Source organism: Battus philenor, unplaced genomic scaffold (genome assembly GCF_028537555.1).
Source record: "Battus philenor isolate CCGP_79_NKW_IND1 unplaced genomic scaffold, ilBatPhil1.0.hap1 SCAF_10, whole genome shotgun sequence".
NCBI lineage: Eukaryota > Metazoa > Arthropoda > Insecta > Lepidoptera > Papilionidae > Battus > Battus philenor.
The window spans coordinates 15,654,684-15,676,398 of NW_027181662.1; the positions used below are offsets into that span (position 1 = coordinate 15,654,684).

General features: G+C 41.1%; 1 protein-coding gene across 1 annotated transcript in view; it reads right to left on the minus strand.

Moving 5' to 3' along the window:
* The window catches only part of LOC137927363 (uncharacterized), a 47,221-nt gene extending 40,027 nt beyond the window's left edge, over window positions 1-7,194 (minus strand). Inside the window, exon 1 of the mRNA XM_068771160.1 lies at window positions 5,917-7,194. Coding sequence (XP_068627261.1) covers window positions 5,917-6,770 — 854 coding nt within the window. The 5' untranslated portion in view covers window positions 6,771-7,194. The remainder of the gene's footprint in view (window positions 1-5,916) is intronic.
* Window positions 7,195-21,715: the final 14,521 nt, after the last annotated feature.

Below are 21,715 nucleotides of genomic sequence, written 5' to 3' on the forward strand. Positions count from 1 at the left end.
CACCGCTAAATCACGTAGTAATAACAAAGTAAGTAGTGATTAGGTAAAACGTAATAGCGTTTCTTGGTATTTCCAACGTCTGAATAGGAACAGTTACATCTCATTGACGGAGGAGTAGTACAAAAGTCTACCCCTTATTATTATAATTGTCGATTCATCAAGGAGGAGCTGGAGATATAACGGCCCGCGTTGGTGGTAGTCCTTGACAGTTCTTCCGGAGCGCCGTGCTAAAGTCAGCCGCACTATTGCAATCTATTACGCCATATGATGAGTATAGATGAATCACCAACTACAGTTTACCACAGCCACAGCCTTAAAAAACTTTAACTTTAAAAATTTTTGTAAAGAACACTAGCGATATAAATTACAATTATTAAAAAATAATTAAACTGTTTGAAATTAAAAGAAAAAAAAAATTAAATTTATAATATGTACACTCAGCGTCGGCGTAAAGCTTGTAAAAATAACGGAGCCACGCTTGTCAATATTGTTATGAAATATTCAAATCAATACTTTTGACACTTGTCGTACAAAGGTATATTATGAATTTATTATTTATTTAGTTAGATATGATTAGTTACTTCAGGTTATGGAGGAAGACCGGCGCTCCCGGCCAATTCTTTCTTTCTCACTCTCGTAGTTTCAGTTATAATTCTTACTTTCGTAGTTATGCAGTTCACAAACAACCGAGCCGTCAATGAGGAAGTTCTGTTTGGGACAGGACCGTTGCACTAAACAACTTTTGAAAAAGTGCTCCAATGTCCAAAGTGCGGCTGTAAATTACATAAGAGAGCAAAACTAGAAGTTACATCAAAAGATAACTTAGTGAAAATTCATATTTTTAAATTTTGTTCAAAGTTCTTGCGTCTCTATAGGGGAACATGAATTGATGTGACTCAAAGGAAATATTATCCAAAATATTTTGTCGCGGTCGTCAGTGGCTCGGATCGTCACCGCTACCCTCGCGAAGTAGCTGCGTGCTGGAGTGGCTTTTATTCAAGTCTTAATTTTCATATACATAATTTCGTTAGGACGTGTTAAAAAATCGTTTACTTTAATTTATTATAAAATAGGAAATAGTTTAAGAAAAAACTAGAACAACTTAGTAAAAACCGTGACATGCAAAAACGTGAGCAAAATTTTTTTTTTCGTAAATATTGAAATAAATGTAAAATTGAGGCACGGACGCTAATGTCTGAGGAATAAAGATTGTTATAATAATAAAATTACAGAATTTCGTTATTTACTTGTTGAAGGTCTATTACATAACTAGGGACTTATGCTGCTCCATAAGAAGGTGCATGCAATCGGAACTTGCATCTAAATGAACAGCTCGGATGTTCTTTTTCAAGCAATCAGCAGCGATGCAGATCAAGTGCTTCTACAAAGCTTGTCGTATTAATACGATAAAGGTTCCTCTTTGAACGTAGAAAGTGAAAACTATTGATGTCGAAACTCTTGTTCTGCGTAAAGACGGGGCCATTGATCCATTACAATAAATATAAATAAAAACGGTCAACCTCTTTGATATGATTCTGTTTCTTGTACCGCAAATTGATGAAAGTTTTAAGACATCATTTTATTTTGAGCAAGCAAGGCGTTAATTGTCCTGCGCATTTTCGTGACCTTGAAAACTTGGTGACGTAAGACGGTTTATGTTCAAAGTGGAACATTTATGTCCGCAGGGCAATACTACAATGAATAGATATGAAAACGTGCACCAAACATCACTGGAACCAAATCAAGAGTTCTCTCGTTAGATGTGCCGATTGTTACAAGAAGGTCTTCGGTCGTGGGATAGGTTTAATGTAAACATTGATAAATATGTAAATGTAAGTTATTGTAACATGTATAAAAAAGAGGATCATATAAATATTTCGCAATTAAATCCTACAACAAAATCTTTGAAGACACAGTCTTAAGAGATATTTGTCGTTTTCGATCGGTCAAAGCATATTTATGAATCTTGTGAAGGATCTATTTTCATAAAACTCTGGTATTGCCAATTTGAATATTTAAGTCAAACAGAAGCAACGGTGTCCAACTGGTTGCTTACACACTTCCGCACATCTGACACACGCTAACAATAACGAATACATAACCATGTACTACAGCCTGCATACCCTTTTACACATCAGCTTAGGTGAAACTTTTAAGTTTTTGTATTTAACCAAAGATTTTACTTGACACTTGAAAAGTGACAGGCCAAACCTGTAGCTTAGTGAGACATAGAGGAAAGACGGTCTTGCTTGTAAAAGGGGCGTGGGGCTATCCTGCGTAGCGATTAGCATGAGTACCTAATTTGCTGAAACAGCCGGCAATAAATGAAGTGGAAGTTGAAGCTAAAGTGATTAGCGTGGACAGCATGGCGGTGGCGCACAATGGGGCGAAGTAGGAGGACCACTTGGTGCGTGGAGGCGGCTACCATACAAGGAATAACCGTTTACGAGAACAGGGGCCAAGACATCAGGCATCCCAAAACGCGAAAACCAGTCTCCGACTCACCCACACCGGCGGGCCCCCAAGGGAGGGCCCAGTGGTAGTGGCTCAGAGCGATTTATAATTAATTCAGAAACTAAAATGTGAGTTAGGAAATACTGAAAGAGATTTGGTAAACACTGAGACATGCAGAAACGAGAGTAAAAAATAATACGGAAGTAAAAAATGTAATTGTTAAAACAAAGACACGGGCTTGAACGTCCGTGGAATATGAAAAAAAGCAAAAAATCTTTGAAAATCGTTTTCAACCTTAGAGATGTTAACGTTTCTTTTGTGTCAACGTGAGTAAATAGTGTCTGCATGTATGCATCATAGATGGCGCTCGCGGTGATAGTTTTCAAAGTGGACGTAAAGTTAAATACAATTTGCAGGATTTTTACAGAACTACAAGTATTTAGTTTTATTTATATTTATGTAAATTCCAATTCCGATATTTGTTTCAGAGCGCGGCAATATCTTTAAGGTTATTAATGAGTTTATGCGATCAAAAGTAATATACGTAACAGTTCCTCTATGAATCCCGACAATCTTTTTAAATGCAACAATAGGTTTCATAAGTGATATCACTTGATTTCGCACCGCTGTTTGGATGTGAGCGAACCTGAATCAAAATTATCAGTTACTTGCCTTGTAGACTCGCCTAAAACTTTTCTTGTTTTTACAGAATCAGTCTTAACACGTTGCCTTAAATAAAGGCGGCGCGCGCGCGCGCGCATGGTGCGGCTCCCAAAACAAGCGCGCGTTTGTTTACCGCGCAAGAGTTCAGTGGGGCAGCGCCGAACCGACGTCGGAGCTGCTTCATGTAGGGCGTCTGGCGCTGGCGCACAGAGCGCGGGGCCTTATCACTCTACGCGCGTGCAACGAAGACTCGGGCTCGGGCGGCGGCAAGATATTCTAATTAAACTAAACATTTACGTGCACTTTTGAATCGTCAACCATTTTTAACTTTATAAACTGACATTAACCATCAGTGCAGTCAGTCTGTGAGTAGGGCGCTACCGGTTTGGGATGTTGAGTTTAGAAGAGCCGACCAGAAACTAGTGTTGTAGAATGTGTAACGCGTGCATGACAATGACAACATACAGTTGGTCAACAAACTAAGTTTCACACATTACGATCAACTAAAATCTCTTGATTGTTGTAATAAGATTTAAAAGTATATAAAGAGCCTTCTTTTCTGAGAAATCTTCTAGAATGTTATAAAACAAACTTTGTTCATCATATCAGCAAATAGTCAACTTTGTCTGCTCTTATCCTCATGCCGTACGCGTTTCTGCAGAACACTGGCGCTCGTCACTCCCCTGGGACGGAATCATACCGAGCTGCGAGCGCAGCCGGCTCAGCGCAACATCACAATCTCCTGACCTTCCTGGTTATTATTCAATATTGATGCATATCTAAATCTCTTTCTTATTTTCTTATTATTAAGATAAGGTTATTATGACCATTTTAAGTAAGTTTATTCTTTTATCCATGTAATTTTTTACTTTTGATCAAATAATAATATATAAATATATATCCTTATGAAAGCCATCGTTTACGTCACGTGAATAATACCAGAAACGCCCAATTAAATAGAGTCGGGGTTCAAATTGGCCTCCCTCATAAAGACCTCAACCCTACGCGAGTTCCAAATGTGTCCAGATTTTAGGATAGCTCACAACAAACTCTGTCGGATTTTGTTGTGATCATCTTCTAATTTGGACATTCATCTTTAACACCGTACTTGGAGTAATTTTTTCTCCCAGCTTTATTGTTACTTAAATTCTTTAGTATGACAATTATACGTTTTTGGTACTAATTTACTTGCATATTTTTGTGAAATCAGAGTTTTGCTTTTTTTAATTTAACTGCTGTTTTCCCTTGTAAATTATGAAACATGTATTGCAGCGACAGTACTCCGAGGCAATTTGTTCTAGTGACCACCACCCCGGCGTACGATACACAGATAGGATTGTTTTCATTTATTTGTTTATATAAAATTTCAACCCATAATTTACTTATCTCTAGCATATTGTAGGCACCTGTACTGGTTTTGACTGTTACATCTACTGATACTACAGCGTCTTTTTTCTTAAGTTTAAGTATATACCTGTTTGGATCGACAAAAGTATATCTGAATATACTACATATGATAATCCTACGTTTTAAATATGTACGTACGCATTTATTCAGCATAACTAGGACATAAAAATATACTGTGAAGCACCCCAGTATATACAAATAATAATAATGAAAAATATGAATTATTTACACTATGTATCTAATTGCTTGAAAAAATAAAACTTAAAATGACTCTTCAAATTCAGTTATTGCTCGTTCGACAACACTACTTCTACTCAACGAAGTAAACTTTTATTCAATGAATGGATAAGATAACCTTAAATTCATTTATTCAACAACATTAGAGCTTTTAACAGAACTTTTATTGATCGTTCACTTATTGATTTTATCTTTTTATCTATATTGTTTTTAACTCTGCTTTTCAAGGTGTTATGGTTGTGGAGAAGAAGCAAGAAGAAACTCAGCGGCACATGTTTTAATAAAATTTAATAATATACATACACTTTATCAGATGTAGCCTGAAAAAATGAAATTAACCACGCGACATCATTGCCAAAGATTTTTCTCATTTAAATATTCGTTTACTGAATCATAAGCCTTTTCCGTCAATTTACTTTTTAATGTGTTCTGAATTTTGTAAATGAGTTCAAGTTCAAATTGTTTGGATGTCTTTTAGTTCCTATTTTAAATGAAACACTGGTTGTTCTTGTCGGGTCACCAAGAGGAGTTCGGAATATTCCCGTCGTCGCCTATCCTAGTCCTCGAGCGCCGCTCTTATAGACACAATTTTCCGTGACAATGCATCGGTTATTGAAACCACCTTCTCCTTTGTTTATGGTCTGCTTGAATTTATTGTTTCGAAGAAATATCGCAAGCGGCACTCTCCCGGCGCATTGCAAGCTCAACTCTTACATTGAATTCGAGCGGATGGTATCGATAATATGTTTTCAAAATTTCCTGACTATTTTCAATCTGTAACAATGTTGTTTCCGAGCTCGCGCGCGCTCCCGTACACCAATTTATTATGTCTACATGTTTGCTTGAGCAAATACCTATAAACATTACCCCGGTAAAATGAAATGTTTGATTTTCCGTTAATTTCAAATGTGTGAATAAAAAATTATTTTACTTTTATGACGTTGAAGCCTGGAGGTTAAACAAGAAAGAACGAAAGCGTATTGGTAGTATAGAAATGAGCGCTGGAGATGTTGCGGATCTCATAGACCTAGTATGCACTGATATCTCCATCTCCCAGAAGTTCAAGATGGCCGAGGATATGGAAATCGGAAGAAAAAGAAGAAATAAATATTTTTTAATTTATGTAAATGTAAATATAATTGAATTTAATCTTACCTAAAAGCCGCTTTCACTCTGGTCCACTTGGAGACTTTGGACTTTTCGACTTCCTTGGAGAAGATCAGCTCGGATTTCCGGCGGAGAGGTGTGTCGGGCGTGGCGGTCGCTGGCGGAGCGTCACTGTCGTCGCCGCCAGCGCTGCGCGAGCGCTGCTTCCTCAGCAACGAGCTGCCGAAGCGAGCGTGCCCCTTCCACTTGGAACCACCTCGCTTCACACCGCGCCCGCCCGCCAGCATCGTGTCGAATATTGCCTGTCCGTACTCGCACTCCAGCTCCGCCTCCAGGGCCTCATTGATCAGCTCCACCTCTCTCCCCTCTTCCTTCAATCTCTCTGACTCTTCCTCTATTCTTTTATGTGCATCGTGAAGTCTTTTCAGGTGGTTCACATCACGCAACCTCTTGAGAATGCGCGCGTTGTGCTCCTTGAGCGTTACGAACTGATCGAGCAACTCCAAAAGTTTCTCGAGCTGGTCCAGAGCTTCCAGAGTATCTTTGGTGCGTTGTGCGAGCTCTTTCCCTCGTCTAGAGAGAGGGTCGTCGCGATCCTTCAGTCTCTGCAGCATACTTTCGCACAGAGCCTCTGCGTCGGGAACTCCGTCGGTGGAATTCCAGTAATCTTCGGAGGTAGGAGCACCCGTGCATGGAGAGGAACCCTCATTCTCCGAGTTGGTTTGAAGAGATTTCACGGACAGAGATGCCGGCGCTTCTCCTCTCCGTCTCTTGTGCAGCGAGGTGCCGCTGGGCGGCAAGTCACTCAAATCTTTGGATTCCCTCTGGTCCGTCCCGTCGGCTCCTTCCTGAACCGGTTGGCCGACGTCGATGATGTCGGTGGTCTCTCGCGGTGACGTCATTGTGAAATTATCACGCGTTGGGGTGTTTGTCTTATTATTAAATGAAAATAAACCCACGTGAACCGTTCAGTAGCACGACGTCGCCCGGCATTTGCCTGGAATGCATGTTACGCGCAGCACATTCTCCCCGGTTCGACTTATCTCAAACAACTACAGGCACGACCATCACACAGTTTCAATCCACGCGAATCTCAGGCATCCCAAGCACTGAATCCTGGGCATATGAATGACACGAAAATAACATGAAATCTACTGTTACACCGTTTAGAATTCCTTCAAAAAGATTTTAAAAACCGGGTCGCCTGTTGACTGCGATTTCAGATAACATGACTGGCGTATAGTAGCATCACTAACAATATACAGAATGCAACGTGCAGAAGTGGATACCGAAAGGCTCGTACGGGACAGGGGAATGCGTGCTTTGGGCGGCCCGGCGCGTGCGCATCCCGACGGCGGGCGGGCGCCGACTGGCGCGCCGGCACACATATATTTTTAACTTTGAATTTCCTTACGCCGGCGCAGAGAAAAACGCGTCCTATACTTGTAGCAACAAAGCGCACGTCGCGCCCGGCTTAATGTTATTAATACCTACTTTCTTAATGCTTCCGAACCGAGATCTCATTAACCCATATTTTTTTAAATGGAAATAAATGTACGTTCCCAGTTCGTGTCGCGCGCGCGTCGCGCTCCCGGAGCGGGCGCGGGCTGAGCGGCTTTCCTCAAATACGAATTCAATTCCGCGCAATAAGGCGCAACTTGATGCCATGTTTTTAAAAACACTCAGTTTTCTCTTTTTTTTTAAACATTTTTTTTTTTTGGAAATGTGGGAGATAATAACAGATAGATAGATAATGACAGATTGAAAAAAATGCATCTTTCGTTTCAGGAAAAAATTTCAGAAGGCTTGGTGGCAATGTACCCATCAAGAATTTTCATTTTTTTTCTTAAAGGTTCGTGAAACTAACTGCAGCCCCAAAACAGACACTTTATTGGCTAGTACAAACCAACAAAGGCAGCAACCTGCGCGATACGGACACGGAATGGTGCGAAGTAAAATAATATAGTTCTAGAACTATTTTGAAATATTATTCTTGCATTATAATAATGTCGTTTAATAGTGTGCCAGGAAACTTTACCTATGGAATATGAAGATGTTTGATGTTCTGGAGTTTGTTCCACCAGTTTTATTCCCAGCGCGCACGCTTTTCGGAGTGAAAGTAATTTTAGTCAGGCAATAGCAACCGACCAAGCCGAGGTTCAGCCCTTTTGAGTGTCGGAATGCAAAGCGGGTATTAGTGACGAGTGACCGCCTAAGCCGAGGTCCCCTTGTGGGGTCCCTTGTTCACCTCTAAGTGTTGAATACAAGCCGCGTGAGAATCTAAAAATGTGAAATTTTTAATAAATAATACATTAGGTGAAAATATGCGTAGACAATAACTGAAAACAGGCCATGGCTGGAATGTTGTTCGTTAAAACACGCGGGCGGATTAACAAATGCTAATTACATCTTTCGGTTGATAGAACGAAAGTTCAAAGAATCACCGCCCATGGGCTTTCAACATTCCAAACTAAAGTAGGCGCTATATTCGTGGACTGATTGGCGCTCAATAAAAAGCGCAATTATTCCAAAGAAGTTTGTTGATTCGTGTGAACAAAATCGTCGAATGTTCAACGTACTTGCCTTAAACTTGTAAAGCATAAGGATAATCAAAGGCGATGAGAGGAATATGGATGTCAAGCGAAGCGGTTCCACCACCATGACTTTGAGCAGTACCGGCACACGCATCTGCGGCGGCTACTTGTGGAACCAGCAGAGTGTTTTAATATTACGTAAATGATATTACGGACACAATCTCATGAAATTTGTTTAAAAGTCTTACAAAACGGCAACGCCTTGTGCACGCGCCCGCTTTGTACGCGCCTGCAGAAATATGGCAGCAATTATACAATAATACTTGTTTGCGGAACCCGACCACTTCGTGTCTGCGCCTCCCCGGGCTCGCTTTGTCTGGACGATGGACGCTGTCACCCTTGACATCACTGCAGTCGGCTTTAGTGACGGGCACAGGATACCTTGGCCTCCGTTTGAGGAATCCAGGCTAATGCGTTACGAGCCGTCTAATGCCATTATAGACCCTATATTATATTACCGAATGTATTAAATTTAATGAAGCGAGCTATTGCGATGCCGTACTACTTTAAACAAAACGGTTCTTTCTTATTCATAATTTAATAAAAAACATGAGTAATACCTTTTTTTTAAAAAAAATGTAAAATAAAATGCTTTATTTAGTGAAACTTCAATTTCTTTAGATTTTTTTAGTTGCTAAAAGTAATTATCGGTGCAAGAAATAATTTTATTAATTATGATGAAATAAATATCTTTACTTATACTGACAGAATACATATCAACGTCTTTTTATTTCAACCCGCGAAAAAGCCAGCGCCACCTAGCGGAGAAGATGAATAATAAAAAACGCTGACTCTTTAAGTCTAATTTATTTATTCAAATAGTTACAAGTACTTTCGAATTGTTATTTAACATAAAATGTCAATACTGTCAGTCCTGGTATAAGCTACCACCTTGTCGGAAGGCAGTTCAGCTGAGAAGAGGCGACGAGAAACTCAACAGCTGATCTTTCCAAATATAGTTTTATAAACAGTGCACGATAATAATTAGCTTCCTGAGTGAGCATCAACAATATTTAATTCTACACATTATTATCGGTGTTGTATTTTTGGATAGAATAATGTGCCTTTTTTAAAATATTTTCTATTGTTTCATACATTCAAATATGCAGCTGACCAAAACCCCCCTCGGTGGTCACCACTTGCGCTTTGTGAGTGACTTCGGTATCTCTTTGGATTTTTTTTTACTAATCTTACAATCTTTCACGCTGTATTGTCTGCGTATATTTGTGTTACATGCACGAACAGCGTCACCAGCGGGCGGCGCGCGACTGCGTGGTGTCGCCGTCTGCGTGCCAGAGCTGCGCACACTTCCCCGCGACCAGAAACCGAGAGTGGTCGCACGCCGGCGCCCTCACTTTCCGTTTCTAGCGCCGCCGCGACTGCGCCGCCGGAAACTACGGTCTTGTCCTATTGTGAGTCCATTGATAACGGGTGCGCGGCACTTCAGATCATCAAGTTCCGCTTTGATGCCATTCGTATTTTATCGTTATACCTAGAGGTAACGCAGGAGTACAAATGGGATGGGTGTAAAAAGGTATACATCGCTGGAACTCTTAAACCCACGTGCTCACAGATATGCCTCGGCTCTTACGCACAGACGCATCACTATTGCTTACACATTAATTAATTTAAAATGAATACTTCATTAGAAAAACATTTTCAAATTTCGGATACAATATTAATTATTATTTATCTCTCCCTGCAGACATTATACTACCAGAAGTTATTGGTCTGTCGATTTCCTATAGAAAAAAGAAATTATTGCAATATTTTAGGGTAATCACTTTATTCAGGGCGAGTAAAAATTTATGTAAAAGATTTTAAGCTTTTGTTAAATGGGCTCCATGTTCAACCCTGCAAAGCTTTTACTTGTATAAACAATCAGTCGTTTATTTGTTGATTCCATAAAATAATTCAGACGCGAAATATATACAATGGCTATTCCTTCTCAACCCGCAATGAACGTGAATATGATTCATGTCTTCACGTTTTCTTCAATTGTGTTATAAATTTTAACAGTTGATTACTGCATATGTACATGCTTATTATCATTTCTACACTTATGACTTGTTGTACACTGTTACGTAGTAATGAATAAGTTTGAATGTGTGAGTTATTTCAAATCGAATATAACTTTTGTGATTAAAAATATACAAACACATACATTTGTCGACAATGCAAAGTCACTCTGAAATTGTATAAAACCGTGTACTCCCGGTTGGACACGAAGCGTTGTGGACCCCGGGCGCACCGGCGCGGGCGGGGGCCAGCTGAGCGGCGCCCGCGCACGCGGAAAAAAACTCAATCTCCCCACAGGAAAGCAATAAAGCAACTCGCGCCTTTTTACCTGTCATTTCTAATTCGGCGCCGGCTCAGGCGGTCGTCTCGCGCGCGATTGTTACGACGACAATAACTTGCACTTTCGTTGACTGTCACAATACTTACAAGTCGGCTGTTGCGCAATAGCTCGTCGTAAATCGTACTCGAGGATTATTTCGATGAATGCAATGACATGACGGTATTGTGTTTTGGTTTTAAAATGGCGACCAATCGTACGAATGTGTTCGTGTTTAGCGTGGTGTGCTGCTTGGCGTTGGCGCATATTTTGGACACTAGCGACGCTTACAGTCAAAGAGGTAAGATATTATTCCAAGTTCTATGACGTAACGGTCTCTGAAGTGGTCAGCCGGTACTCTCCAGTGCGCGCCTATAGAAGAACGCTCAAGATGCTACAGCTTAATGGATTTTACCACAAGACGGCCAGCGGTGTACCGAGTATTGTCGCCTTCGTGCACGCTGCAGTTGTTATCAGAAACTATAGCTGGACATTAGTAGTACTCTAAGAGTCTCGGACTTCTTTTAGTATATTCTGATAGAGAGTTTAATCTAATAATCTCTCCTTGTCTCTCGGCAGTCCAAATAGAGTTACCACCCCTGAAGCTCCCGACGAAACCCTTGAGCTTAGTTATTATAAAAATGTTCAGCCTAAAAGCCTTCAGCTCACAGCTTTTCAAGATTCTTTTTCAAGAATCCATTAACCCGTTCCTCATCTTGACGCGTAATTTCCCGTTCTATTATTTGCACAGGCCGCAGCACCATTAAAATTCGACTTAACCTCCGACAGCGTAGAGAATTGCCCGTCGGCAGCTTTTTTCCTGGTGATAAAATCTTTTGCCTGTCAAATTAGTTTCGTCTAAATTTTAACAGATGCTTGTCCGGCAACCCGCTTGCCGATTTATACATTGTACATGTCCGATTGATCATGCGTCAATTATCTCCGCTAATAAAATGCCGGCTTTCACTGATCCCGCGGTGATGGTTACAATTTGGAACAGATCTAAAGATCGTTGCCAATCAAATAACAGGTTTTCCCCCGTCATTGGCTGACTAATGCAAGCCTTGATGCGAAAATTATACCTCGAGGACGCAACGACCGCTGCAACTTGACGGCATCAAGGTACAGGGGACTGCAGTCAAGGGCCTGCGATCGTTCGACACGCGGCCCTTACTTATTACTAAGTCACTTGAGATTTCTGCATTGGTGCGGGTTAGATGGTGATGTAACATCGCAGTGCTTATTTCTGAGATATAATCAAACACACAATTATGTTTAGCATATATTTCTCACCGGTGCCACATGGATTAGTTTATGCGATATATTATATTAATAGAGGAGTACCGCAGGGCTCCACACTGGGCCCAATCTTTTTATATAGTATTAGTATTATCTATATTAGGGTCATAAAATGCGGCCGTGTCAGCCGTAGTTTTGTACTTTTTTTAGCTTTTAGAAACACTGCCTTGCTTCTAGACAAAACTTGGCCTTCGTTATTCCTCTATCTAAAATTCAGCGGGTGCTCGAAAGCAGAAGTTCCTCCTTATCAAATACAATGCAACAAAGGCGTAAACTCTTCCGTGCTTATCTTTTATTCGGAGGCTTCATGCATAAAATATCATACCGACATACTATTCGTGAACTTAGGTCGTGTGCGTAACACGTTTACGCCATACGCTCCAAGAACAGCGTTGGTAGGTGCCCCAGCGTACAGGAAGGTTAAATAAATAATGATAACAAAGCAAAGGCTGCGGTCAATTAACTTGAAATAAAATATTGATTTGGGTTATCAGCTTTGTTGAGAAGTGGGGAAACCGAGGGATCTCGACTGAATGCAGCTATTCATTTCTTCGTATTATTAACCTGTTTATATTATCAATAGATCGTATGTAATCAGCAGCGGCATTCGTTACAAAAATGCAGGAAGCGTCCAATTTGATAGAAACTAGAATAAATTCGATCACCCTTGTATTGAGATTGTTTAACTTAAAACTGTGAGAGTTGCAAACGCTTTTCATCTGACAACAGCTCACAATAAGCTCTGTCAAGTTTTTTTTAATATAAAGTGATCGCAAACACTTTCTCTAATATTCCCGACAGAGTATGTTCATTGCCAAGCAGTGGTATAACTTAAAAATCCTAACAACTGTGGAAGGATACCGCGTTTAAAATTTATTGCGTGACCACTCTTAACCACTAAATTGAAGCAGTTGCAAAAGAGGAGCTTTTCTCTTTCACAATGTTCTATAATATGTGCAAATAAAACTTTTCACAACAACAAAATTACGAAGAATACCCATTAACTGCAAATTTGATACGCCAGAACACTCAGCAGAAGGTTCAATTCATAAATAAAAACAGAACTTAGAAATATGACTGGAATGTATTAAATGGAAAAAAAAACCCGCCCGCTGGCCGGTAGCGCCGATCCGAATCGGTTTTCAGTCAATTTCATCCAAATTTCTAAGATCGCGCCGCCCGCGCGCGAATTGGATCCACTTTCACGTGTTTGCACTCGGAACGAATGTTGCGGAAGATCTATACCTTTTATCTTACTTTTAATTGAAAGATACCTCATGTCGATTTCATTTTATTAACAACGCCTAACGCAACTCTTACTTCAAAAGAACTATTTCCATTACTTGAAAAGTTACTCGTCACGTTACAATTTGTTTTTCATGCAAGTGCTTACTTTTGGTTCGCTTAGCACTTAATTACTTACTCCGACTGCAGACGGCGCGCGTAATCAGCGACTTTGCTGTCAATGGCGATGTACTGACACTATTTTCATATAGGTGTGGAAATGAAAACCACGTTGTATTCACTTGCGTGCAGAGCAACGTTCGGTTTGGGAAGTGAGCACCTATACTTGCCGCTTTTCGTTTACCAGGAGAATGCAAATAGTTTTAGCTTTTTGCAAGAGTAAAACCGATAGCAGTACTAATATCCGTGTGGTAATGACCGGTCGTGTCTTTGCATCCGCGTCAGGTCGGAAGCAACGGGATGTACCCTGAGATAGCACGTGAGCGGGAGGAGCGGGAGGGGGAGGTGGGGCGACGATCTGGAGTCCACGGCCGCGGTAACCGATGCCTCTCAGGTTCCGTCGGCAGCCGGTAACGCCGTGAGGCCGGCGGCCGGGGTTCGACGCGCGAGGTAACTTTAGATGACAGTTTCTCGGCTTTCACTCTCGAGGGTCACGAGTTCGACGGCGGCCGCGCGCGCTCGCGGCTAATTGAGCCCGCGGCCATTTGTCATACGTCCAATAATTGTTCGAGTCATTTGTCATCACGTCACCGGCTTTGTCAGTTTCGAGGCGCGCGGACAACGCGCAGGTGTAATTACTCTTCTTAGAGCTTTTTAATTGCGCGACCTTTGAGGGAACAAGTGGGACGCACGCCGACGAGCTGTCTTTTCTCCTCCTTTGCAAAAAGTCGCAGCTAAGGTTGGAAGACGTCCCGACGTTACGACTGATGTTATGATGACGACGTACGCGCGCTACCGACTTATAATCATTTGATATTTGTCGCCGCCAACCTTTCCATCCGTTACAGCTTTTGTCCAACTCAAAGTACACAGTCATTAGTTTTTGACTTTGAAGCGTTTGACTTCGTTGGCCTTTAGCACCTTTATCTCGCACCCTTCAGTATGTTAATGTTCAGAGCAAGTGTTTTATACAACTTTAGAGAATATTGGTAAATAACACAACACCTGCGAAATCTACGTTACAATAAATTATTAACAGCGATATAAATTTTATGTTAAATGTAGGAAGTGGTGCTTATCGCAGTTTATGGTGCGCGTTCACTTTTTCCGATCGTTTACCGGCAGCGCGCGCGGACTTACGTAAGCTCATGAAGCCCGGCGCTGACGCCGCGCGCCCCGGGGAATGCTCGCGCGCTGTGCCGGACTCACAAGCGTCCGCGACTTTGTATTCCGCTAAAAACAGAAACGCGACTTGAATATCATTAAATTAAATATTCTTGCGCACGTCTTGCTTTAATCTATTCGTTAATAATGATTACTTTTCAAGCTACTATTTATTTGTAGTTTACCAGACCGACTGCTACGTTCTTATTTTTCGGTACTTATAACTAAACGATTAATTAAAAAAATTAAATACTTGGCTTAACAGCAATCAAAAGTGGCCGTGTCGGGCTTTGCTTGAATTTGTGCTTTCATTAAAATATACAGCAAAGCACCAAACCCTTATCAATTAATCTTATCATGTAGGTTCTCGTACATTCAAATTTATATAAAAGTAAGACTATATAGCTATAAACATTTAGGCAGCCACATCAAATTCATGCGATAGGCGCTCGCCTCCGTCGCCATCGCTGCGACTCGAACAGTTTTCTGGGCAGAGACAAGCGCTTACAACGAAAGTATGCGCCCGAATCTTTTTACTTAAGCGCTTTGAGTCCGCAACGTCGTGCCGATAGGCAGGCCGGGTAATGCACTCCATGGTTTAGTTCCATCGCATTGCGTCACTCCACGGCGGTGCAACGCAAGCTGCATCGATTGCCGGACCTCAACCGTTGTGCAAGTCGGCTGAGGTCATTGACCAAACTGTGTTCACACCATACAGAGACCCACGCGGCGATCTCGATAATAACAGTCGCGTTGTAGTTCCAAAGATCTAAGGCAGTTCTATACCAACGGATTTTCTCCGGGTCGAAAGAGATACATGAAAATATGTTTCGAATGAAAATATTTCCAGGTCCAGTCGTGAACGGCACTTAATTTTGGACAGCCGTGGGTAAAAAATTGATTTCTGTTGCCCGCCATTCAAAACTTTCATTTATTTACAAGTCACATTCACACATTTATGATTACTTTGTAGTGGTCACTTATACAAGTAAAGAAAATAATTAGAAAAAAGCTCAATTTAGTAGGAGTTGCAATCAAGTTAAGCTGCTCTGTTATGAAAAACTTAAACATAGATAACGAACACTAAGTACTCCAGAAGTATACGGATCCGAGACGAACCAGGTGAACTCGATCTGTAAATATCTTCAATTAGTCAGAGCTATTATTTTCTGAGCTGATATCGTTGACAAATCCTTCACTCTGTAGTAAGATTTGTTTACTAGCTTCTGTTTGATGAAAATTTTTATTTTAGCGGCTTTAAAGCAAAAGAAGTGAGTGATAAGTTTTCGGTTCTGGTACAGTTTTTTTTTTTAGTATAAAGTGTAGGCGCCCTCGCGTGAACGTCTTCGTATCAGATTGTAAGTTGCACTATGTTCAGAAACCAAGCGCGTGCGTTCGAAAATGATCTTCTTGTTTATTCTATAGTTGCTTGACGTCATCTAATACTGTGTCGTCGGGATCAACGAGCCCCTGCTTGCCGATTGTGTTTTGTCTTGCAGAACCTTACTATCAGTTCAAAATCGATTATTTACGTGACAACAAAAAAACCCCGGGCACATCCGGCGACGGTGCAAGACTAGAAAGCCCGCTGGAATCGAACCCGGGGCGTGCGGAAGCGGCTGCGCGGTCACGTAATCCGGTTTTTATCGGCGAAGAAAGTGCGCCGCGTGTTACGCCACCGCGCGCCGCACTGCGCACAATTAACTTTTAAGCGACATTATCGAGAAAAACATTTTTTCTTCCTTTTGTCCGAAGCCGCGGTTTCTCCGCGCGCCGCACCTGACAGACGATTGTAGATAATGTTATTATCGGCTGTTGCTTTTGTTGGCTCGCTCTGCTCTCGGCCCGGGCGCGGGAGGCCCGGCGCGTACCTCTGCGCGTGTGCGCTTCCTTCAGCGGAAGGTGGTGTGTGCAGGGCGCCGTCAAAATACTTAACTTACTCGTTATAATTAGTAGTAAAACAACAAGGACTGCACGCAATTAAAGTCGCAACTGGCTGTGTGCAAAATATATATAATATAAATTGAACGAATGGCTCTCTTTTGCAAAACAAGTGTATGTTCAATGTCACACCTTTTCTCCAAAGCATCAACCGATAGGACATAATGTTCCTACCGTACGTATTAGAGTAACGTTTTATGTTTCCAACGGCATAAGCTGCAGCACTAGACCTGACCGCAAGAGACCCGTCGTGAGGCCTCTATTGAAGTTAATATTCGACCCCGAGCCCCGCGATGACTGTAGAGTCTACACAAAGAAATGCATTTAGTTATTCTAGATCAATGCGATTGGATCAACTGTGATCATCACTTGTGTACATCAAGACAAAGGTTAAAGAGTGCAGTTTAAAAGAATCTAGCATCGAATAACATTCAGCAGCTTAAAATTAATTACCTGTTCTGTAACTATGATAAAAGTGACGCCGGAGAATTCGTTCTACGGCACACCTGTGTGTTCTAGTGTACTACACAAGCTAAATAGTTTACACGACGCAAAGCTAAGATGACGTAATGAAGGCGCGGGAAGCCGCTGCGTGCGGGCCGCGCAGCTCGTGTTGTCGTGTGCGTGTGTTTGATGGAGGATCCTAATGTGGACCCGCACGGAATCAACCCTCGATGCGACGAGAAAGCCGTGCAATGATCCCCATGACCTCGCCCCTAAGGAAGTGTCACAAAGCTAGCAGGCGGGCATCGGACCTACTGATGTCGTGGTTCACAGCGCACAGATGTGCATTATGAAATCAATCAAACAGCGGTCGCGCGGGCTCTCGGCTGCCGGCGACTTGATCGATCGCTTACATTATTCGCTGCGACAGCGCAATTAGCCGGATGGGCGCTTCTCAATTATTCAAACAATTAAAACTGTCTGTCACTTTGCGATCTGTGGTCTTCGTGTTTGGATTCGTCTGGTTAAGCAACGTGTTGTTTGTGTACGCTTTTATAATAAACTCTATTGTGTTACCACAGAACTAGTACGCAATTAATTAAAAAAAAAATCAGAGTATAACTAGACAAGTTCTCTAACAGTGTGAAAAATCGATCGAATAGTGACTCTGGAATACGCAATACATATGTTGTTTATTTTTTCTATCGGACTACGGTAGGACGGCACGAATTTCGGTACCGGCAGCTACTTTATATGATATTACATTTTAAGCACTTTGATAAATAACTATAATACATATGCGCACAATCATCGAAATATAGACCGACGACGTCACTTGCGCGTCGAGTACGCAGTGGCACAGCGTTACTAGTGATTGTCGCTGCGGCTGGGATAATGCGGCAGTAGAGTGCCATTGTTTGCTGACAGGCGACCGGGAGCACAAAGAGCACGGAGCTCGTTAAGCCGACGAGCGCTGTGCTCTTGAACAATTAGTGTCTGTGCGGGCGGCGGCGGCTCGTTAAGGCGAGTGCTCATCAGCGCGGCTGCACTTTCACGTCCGCGTGCCGTCGTTTGCCCGCCGCACTGTTACGCAATGGAGATTCCTTCCCGGTCTTGCTCTCTGAGGAGACCGCCAGCTTTAACGTACTTCCCATCAAAATACGGCAACACTATTGCGTTGCCGCTAGCGAGCAGTAAATCCTTTTTCACTGCCGTAATGTCCCGCTGTCAGCGGTAAAGTTTTTGCCGGTTTCGCTTTCATTTCTTGTGTTCCGCGGGCGCACGTGCGTTAAACTCATTTACTATCTAGATGCAAATGTTGCTTTTTTATTTCTACTACTGACATAATCTGCGGGGGCAGGCTTGCATTTACCTGTGGACGTTTTACGACTAATATGATTATGTCTGTGACTAACATAAAACCTTGGCCTCTGTAACCTTTTAATATGATTAATAATAAAATTTTACTTAGGTTAAAGTACGCCGGGTTCTCAGACGTTCAGAGACCTTTTACCGTCTACTCAAAGCGAGTTTAGAGAGAACAGGAACACAAAGTGGTCTCGTGGCGCCACCGCATAAGAAAGGTGTAGGAGAGATATAGTTTTCCCCTGGGGACGTGCCTTGACATCCTGTTGCCCCGCCAAAGTACTGACGAAAACCTAGTAAGATTTAATGGGTTCATATTCCACATAGACTGCCCTCCTCCAGAGGGCAAAGTACCTAGTGCAAATACAAAATGTTTCTCCATGAAATTTAATAAAAAAATTAAATACTGCAACGTTTATTTCACTTGATCCATACTTGTTATTCTTTACGATAAAAAAGTTTATAATTTAAAAATTTTCTGAATTGTAAACTTTATGTCTAGCGCCTACTTGTATTCTAGGCGTGAGCCGACATGTCCCATCCATCCAATTTTATTAGTAAAAAAAATAAAATAAATTAGATTTTAAATTACATTAGTTTACTTAATGAAACGCGCCATCAGTAAAACAACGTGCGCACGGCGGCGCCGCATGCATTTAAAGCCTTGTTTGTCATTCTGCGACACCAGCGCCTCGTCCGCCGGTGCTAATTTAGACCATTAAATCTAGTAGATATCGACTAAATTTTGCTAGTGTATCGGACGTAGATAGGTAGGGTTACCAATTGAAGGGTTTTACCAAAAAACTTTCTATTATAACTCGCAAAAAACTACTAGTTCCGTTTATAATTTTAGCAATGTAAGAAAAAAAAACCGTGTTGGACATGGGTACACCCAGAGAGACAATGTTTATATCATTACAATATTTAAAACAATTTGTTACGAAGTAGAAAATTGAAAAGAATTAATGTCTCTCACTACGTGGCAATTGCATAAGTAATTATTAAATCAAGAATATTAAACTCCCGCGGAGAGGAATATCAATTCGATGTACTGAAATGTCGCGTAAAAACACCAGCAAATCAAGTCGATGTTTGGCTTTCTCACGCTTCTTTGAATCGAAATTCTAGTCACGCATCGCGTCATAGTTGAAACCGAGGTCCCCTCTGGAGGGTCCTCCGCGGAACTAAGAGCTCGTCAGCTAGTTGCGATCTTTTGGGGTCTATGCCTTGCGGTTGTCTTTTGCCGGCTGTTACGATGATGGCTATGGGTCCAAGCGGTTCATAGGAACTTTCGATGTTAGTTCCTAAAAACGTAGTTTAGGCTAAGCGCGCTATGTTCGCCTAGCTTCAAAACCTTTAAATAGAACCTTCCGTCAAATAAATAATGAAATGGATGACAAATGCGGCGTGCAGCGAGCGGCGTGCACCGAGCGGCGGTCGAGCACTTGTAAATAATTCATGTGACGACACCGCGCCGCGTACACTTGCGACTTGAGCACATTCCGCGCGCGCGCGCTGTCACCGCGCCTAGTGCGAACTTGGCCGGAGGTAGGCGTACAAGAAATAAAGTTATAATTTTTGAATTTCTGAGCCGCAACAAGATGCTGTAATGAAAGTTAGGAATGAAGAACTCGATAAATATATTGATTTGCTACTCTTGGCGTTGGTTCATGAAATTATTTTTCTAATATAGACTGTTAATATAAAGAATTTTGTTATGTGATGATATAACACATAAGTTAATTGCTTCTAAACTGGCTTCATGGCATACTTAGTAGTAATCACAAGCCTAATTGATTGTAGCTGTTTTCAAATGAAGACGGATTTGGAATCCAAAAGGGAGTTTAAAATTTAAAGATGATTACAAGGAGCCCAATTTGAATTTATTTTCTATCAAATCGGTCTCTTCCGACATTCTTCCCTTTCCGATGCCCATTCATATTGACTCTAAATTAAACTAAATGGAAATAACAGTAAATAACTATGAGCGTCGTGTTTTTGCTACAATCTTTAAAAAGAGAAATTGAAAAATATTATTATATACGACGTGAGTTGTTAGCTATAAAGGTGCAAAGTGTTCTAAAATTAATCGAAAAATGAATAACCTGTACAGGGATAATTCTTGAGATAGCAAAACAAAATGAATTCTTTTATCAAAAGTGCCAAGTCCGCAATCTGCGTGGTCGCGTGTGCACTACAAATACTTCATAGAAAGCGAAAACTGAAGACATTAAAGTGTCCGTCCGCTCCGCTATGTTACGTTACATTTGCTTGCTAATGCGGAAGGACATTACGAGGATTTTATTCAAATTGCGCAATGGAAAGCGCGCGTGCTAACGACTTGTAATTACCCGGCGAGCAGACCAAGGTTCTATAGGCGGCAGCCTTCGTTGTGCGGGGAAATCTTGATGGTTTGTCGTCAAAGCCTCTGTCAGAGACGCGCTAATATCAATATTGGTAGTATTACGGAAGTCCATAGTATGCTTAGAAATCGTTCTAGAACAGTATTTTTCAACCTTTTATGTGCTATTTCCCTCCTTAGCCTTTTCAAAATTTTTACGCCCCCTTTGTAACAGATCATCATTTTCCATTATAACAAGGGTTAGACTCGTATCGAGTCCACTTTCGAATTGCCCCCCTGTTGAGCGTGGGCCCCACGTTGCAAAACACTACTCTAGAAGGTTTCTTAGACGTTTTTATTTTTGTTTTTTGTTAAAATGTATTATTTTAGATCCATCGGCAACAGTTGCAGAAATATTATAATGAAACCAAAACTTAGACAATTAACCAACGACTATGAGTACCGTCATATATCACAATTTCATCAAACAACAATACATAATAATGATATAAATTCGATTATAAAATGAATGCGAAGTAATGTATAACATGCGATTCGTAATAATTCAGTGTCCATAACCAAGATTTAACAAGTATTATCAACTATTTTCTAAATATTGCAGCACAAAAAATTAAAATTAAAAATCTTTCAAAAATTAATTTTAATATTCTACCCTAATATAATATTATAAATAGAATAAAAAATGTACCTGAACCATTTGATATCTAACACGTATAATAAACATTATTAGCATAAGGATGCTAAGATTTTGATCGGAATAGTTTTCATTCTAATAACAGTAAAATTTATTTCAAAGCCGGTACATAACGCTAGGGCAAAAGAAAATGACATTCAATGTTAGCTTTTTAGAGTTCAGTAATCTAAACTAATTTCTTATGTTATTTGATCCGGATGTAGGACGCTTAATGCAGGACGTTTACAACTAGAGCTATTGGAAAT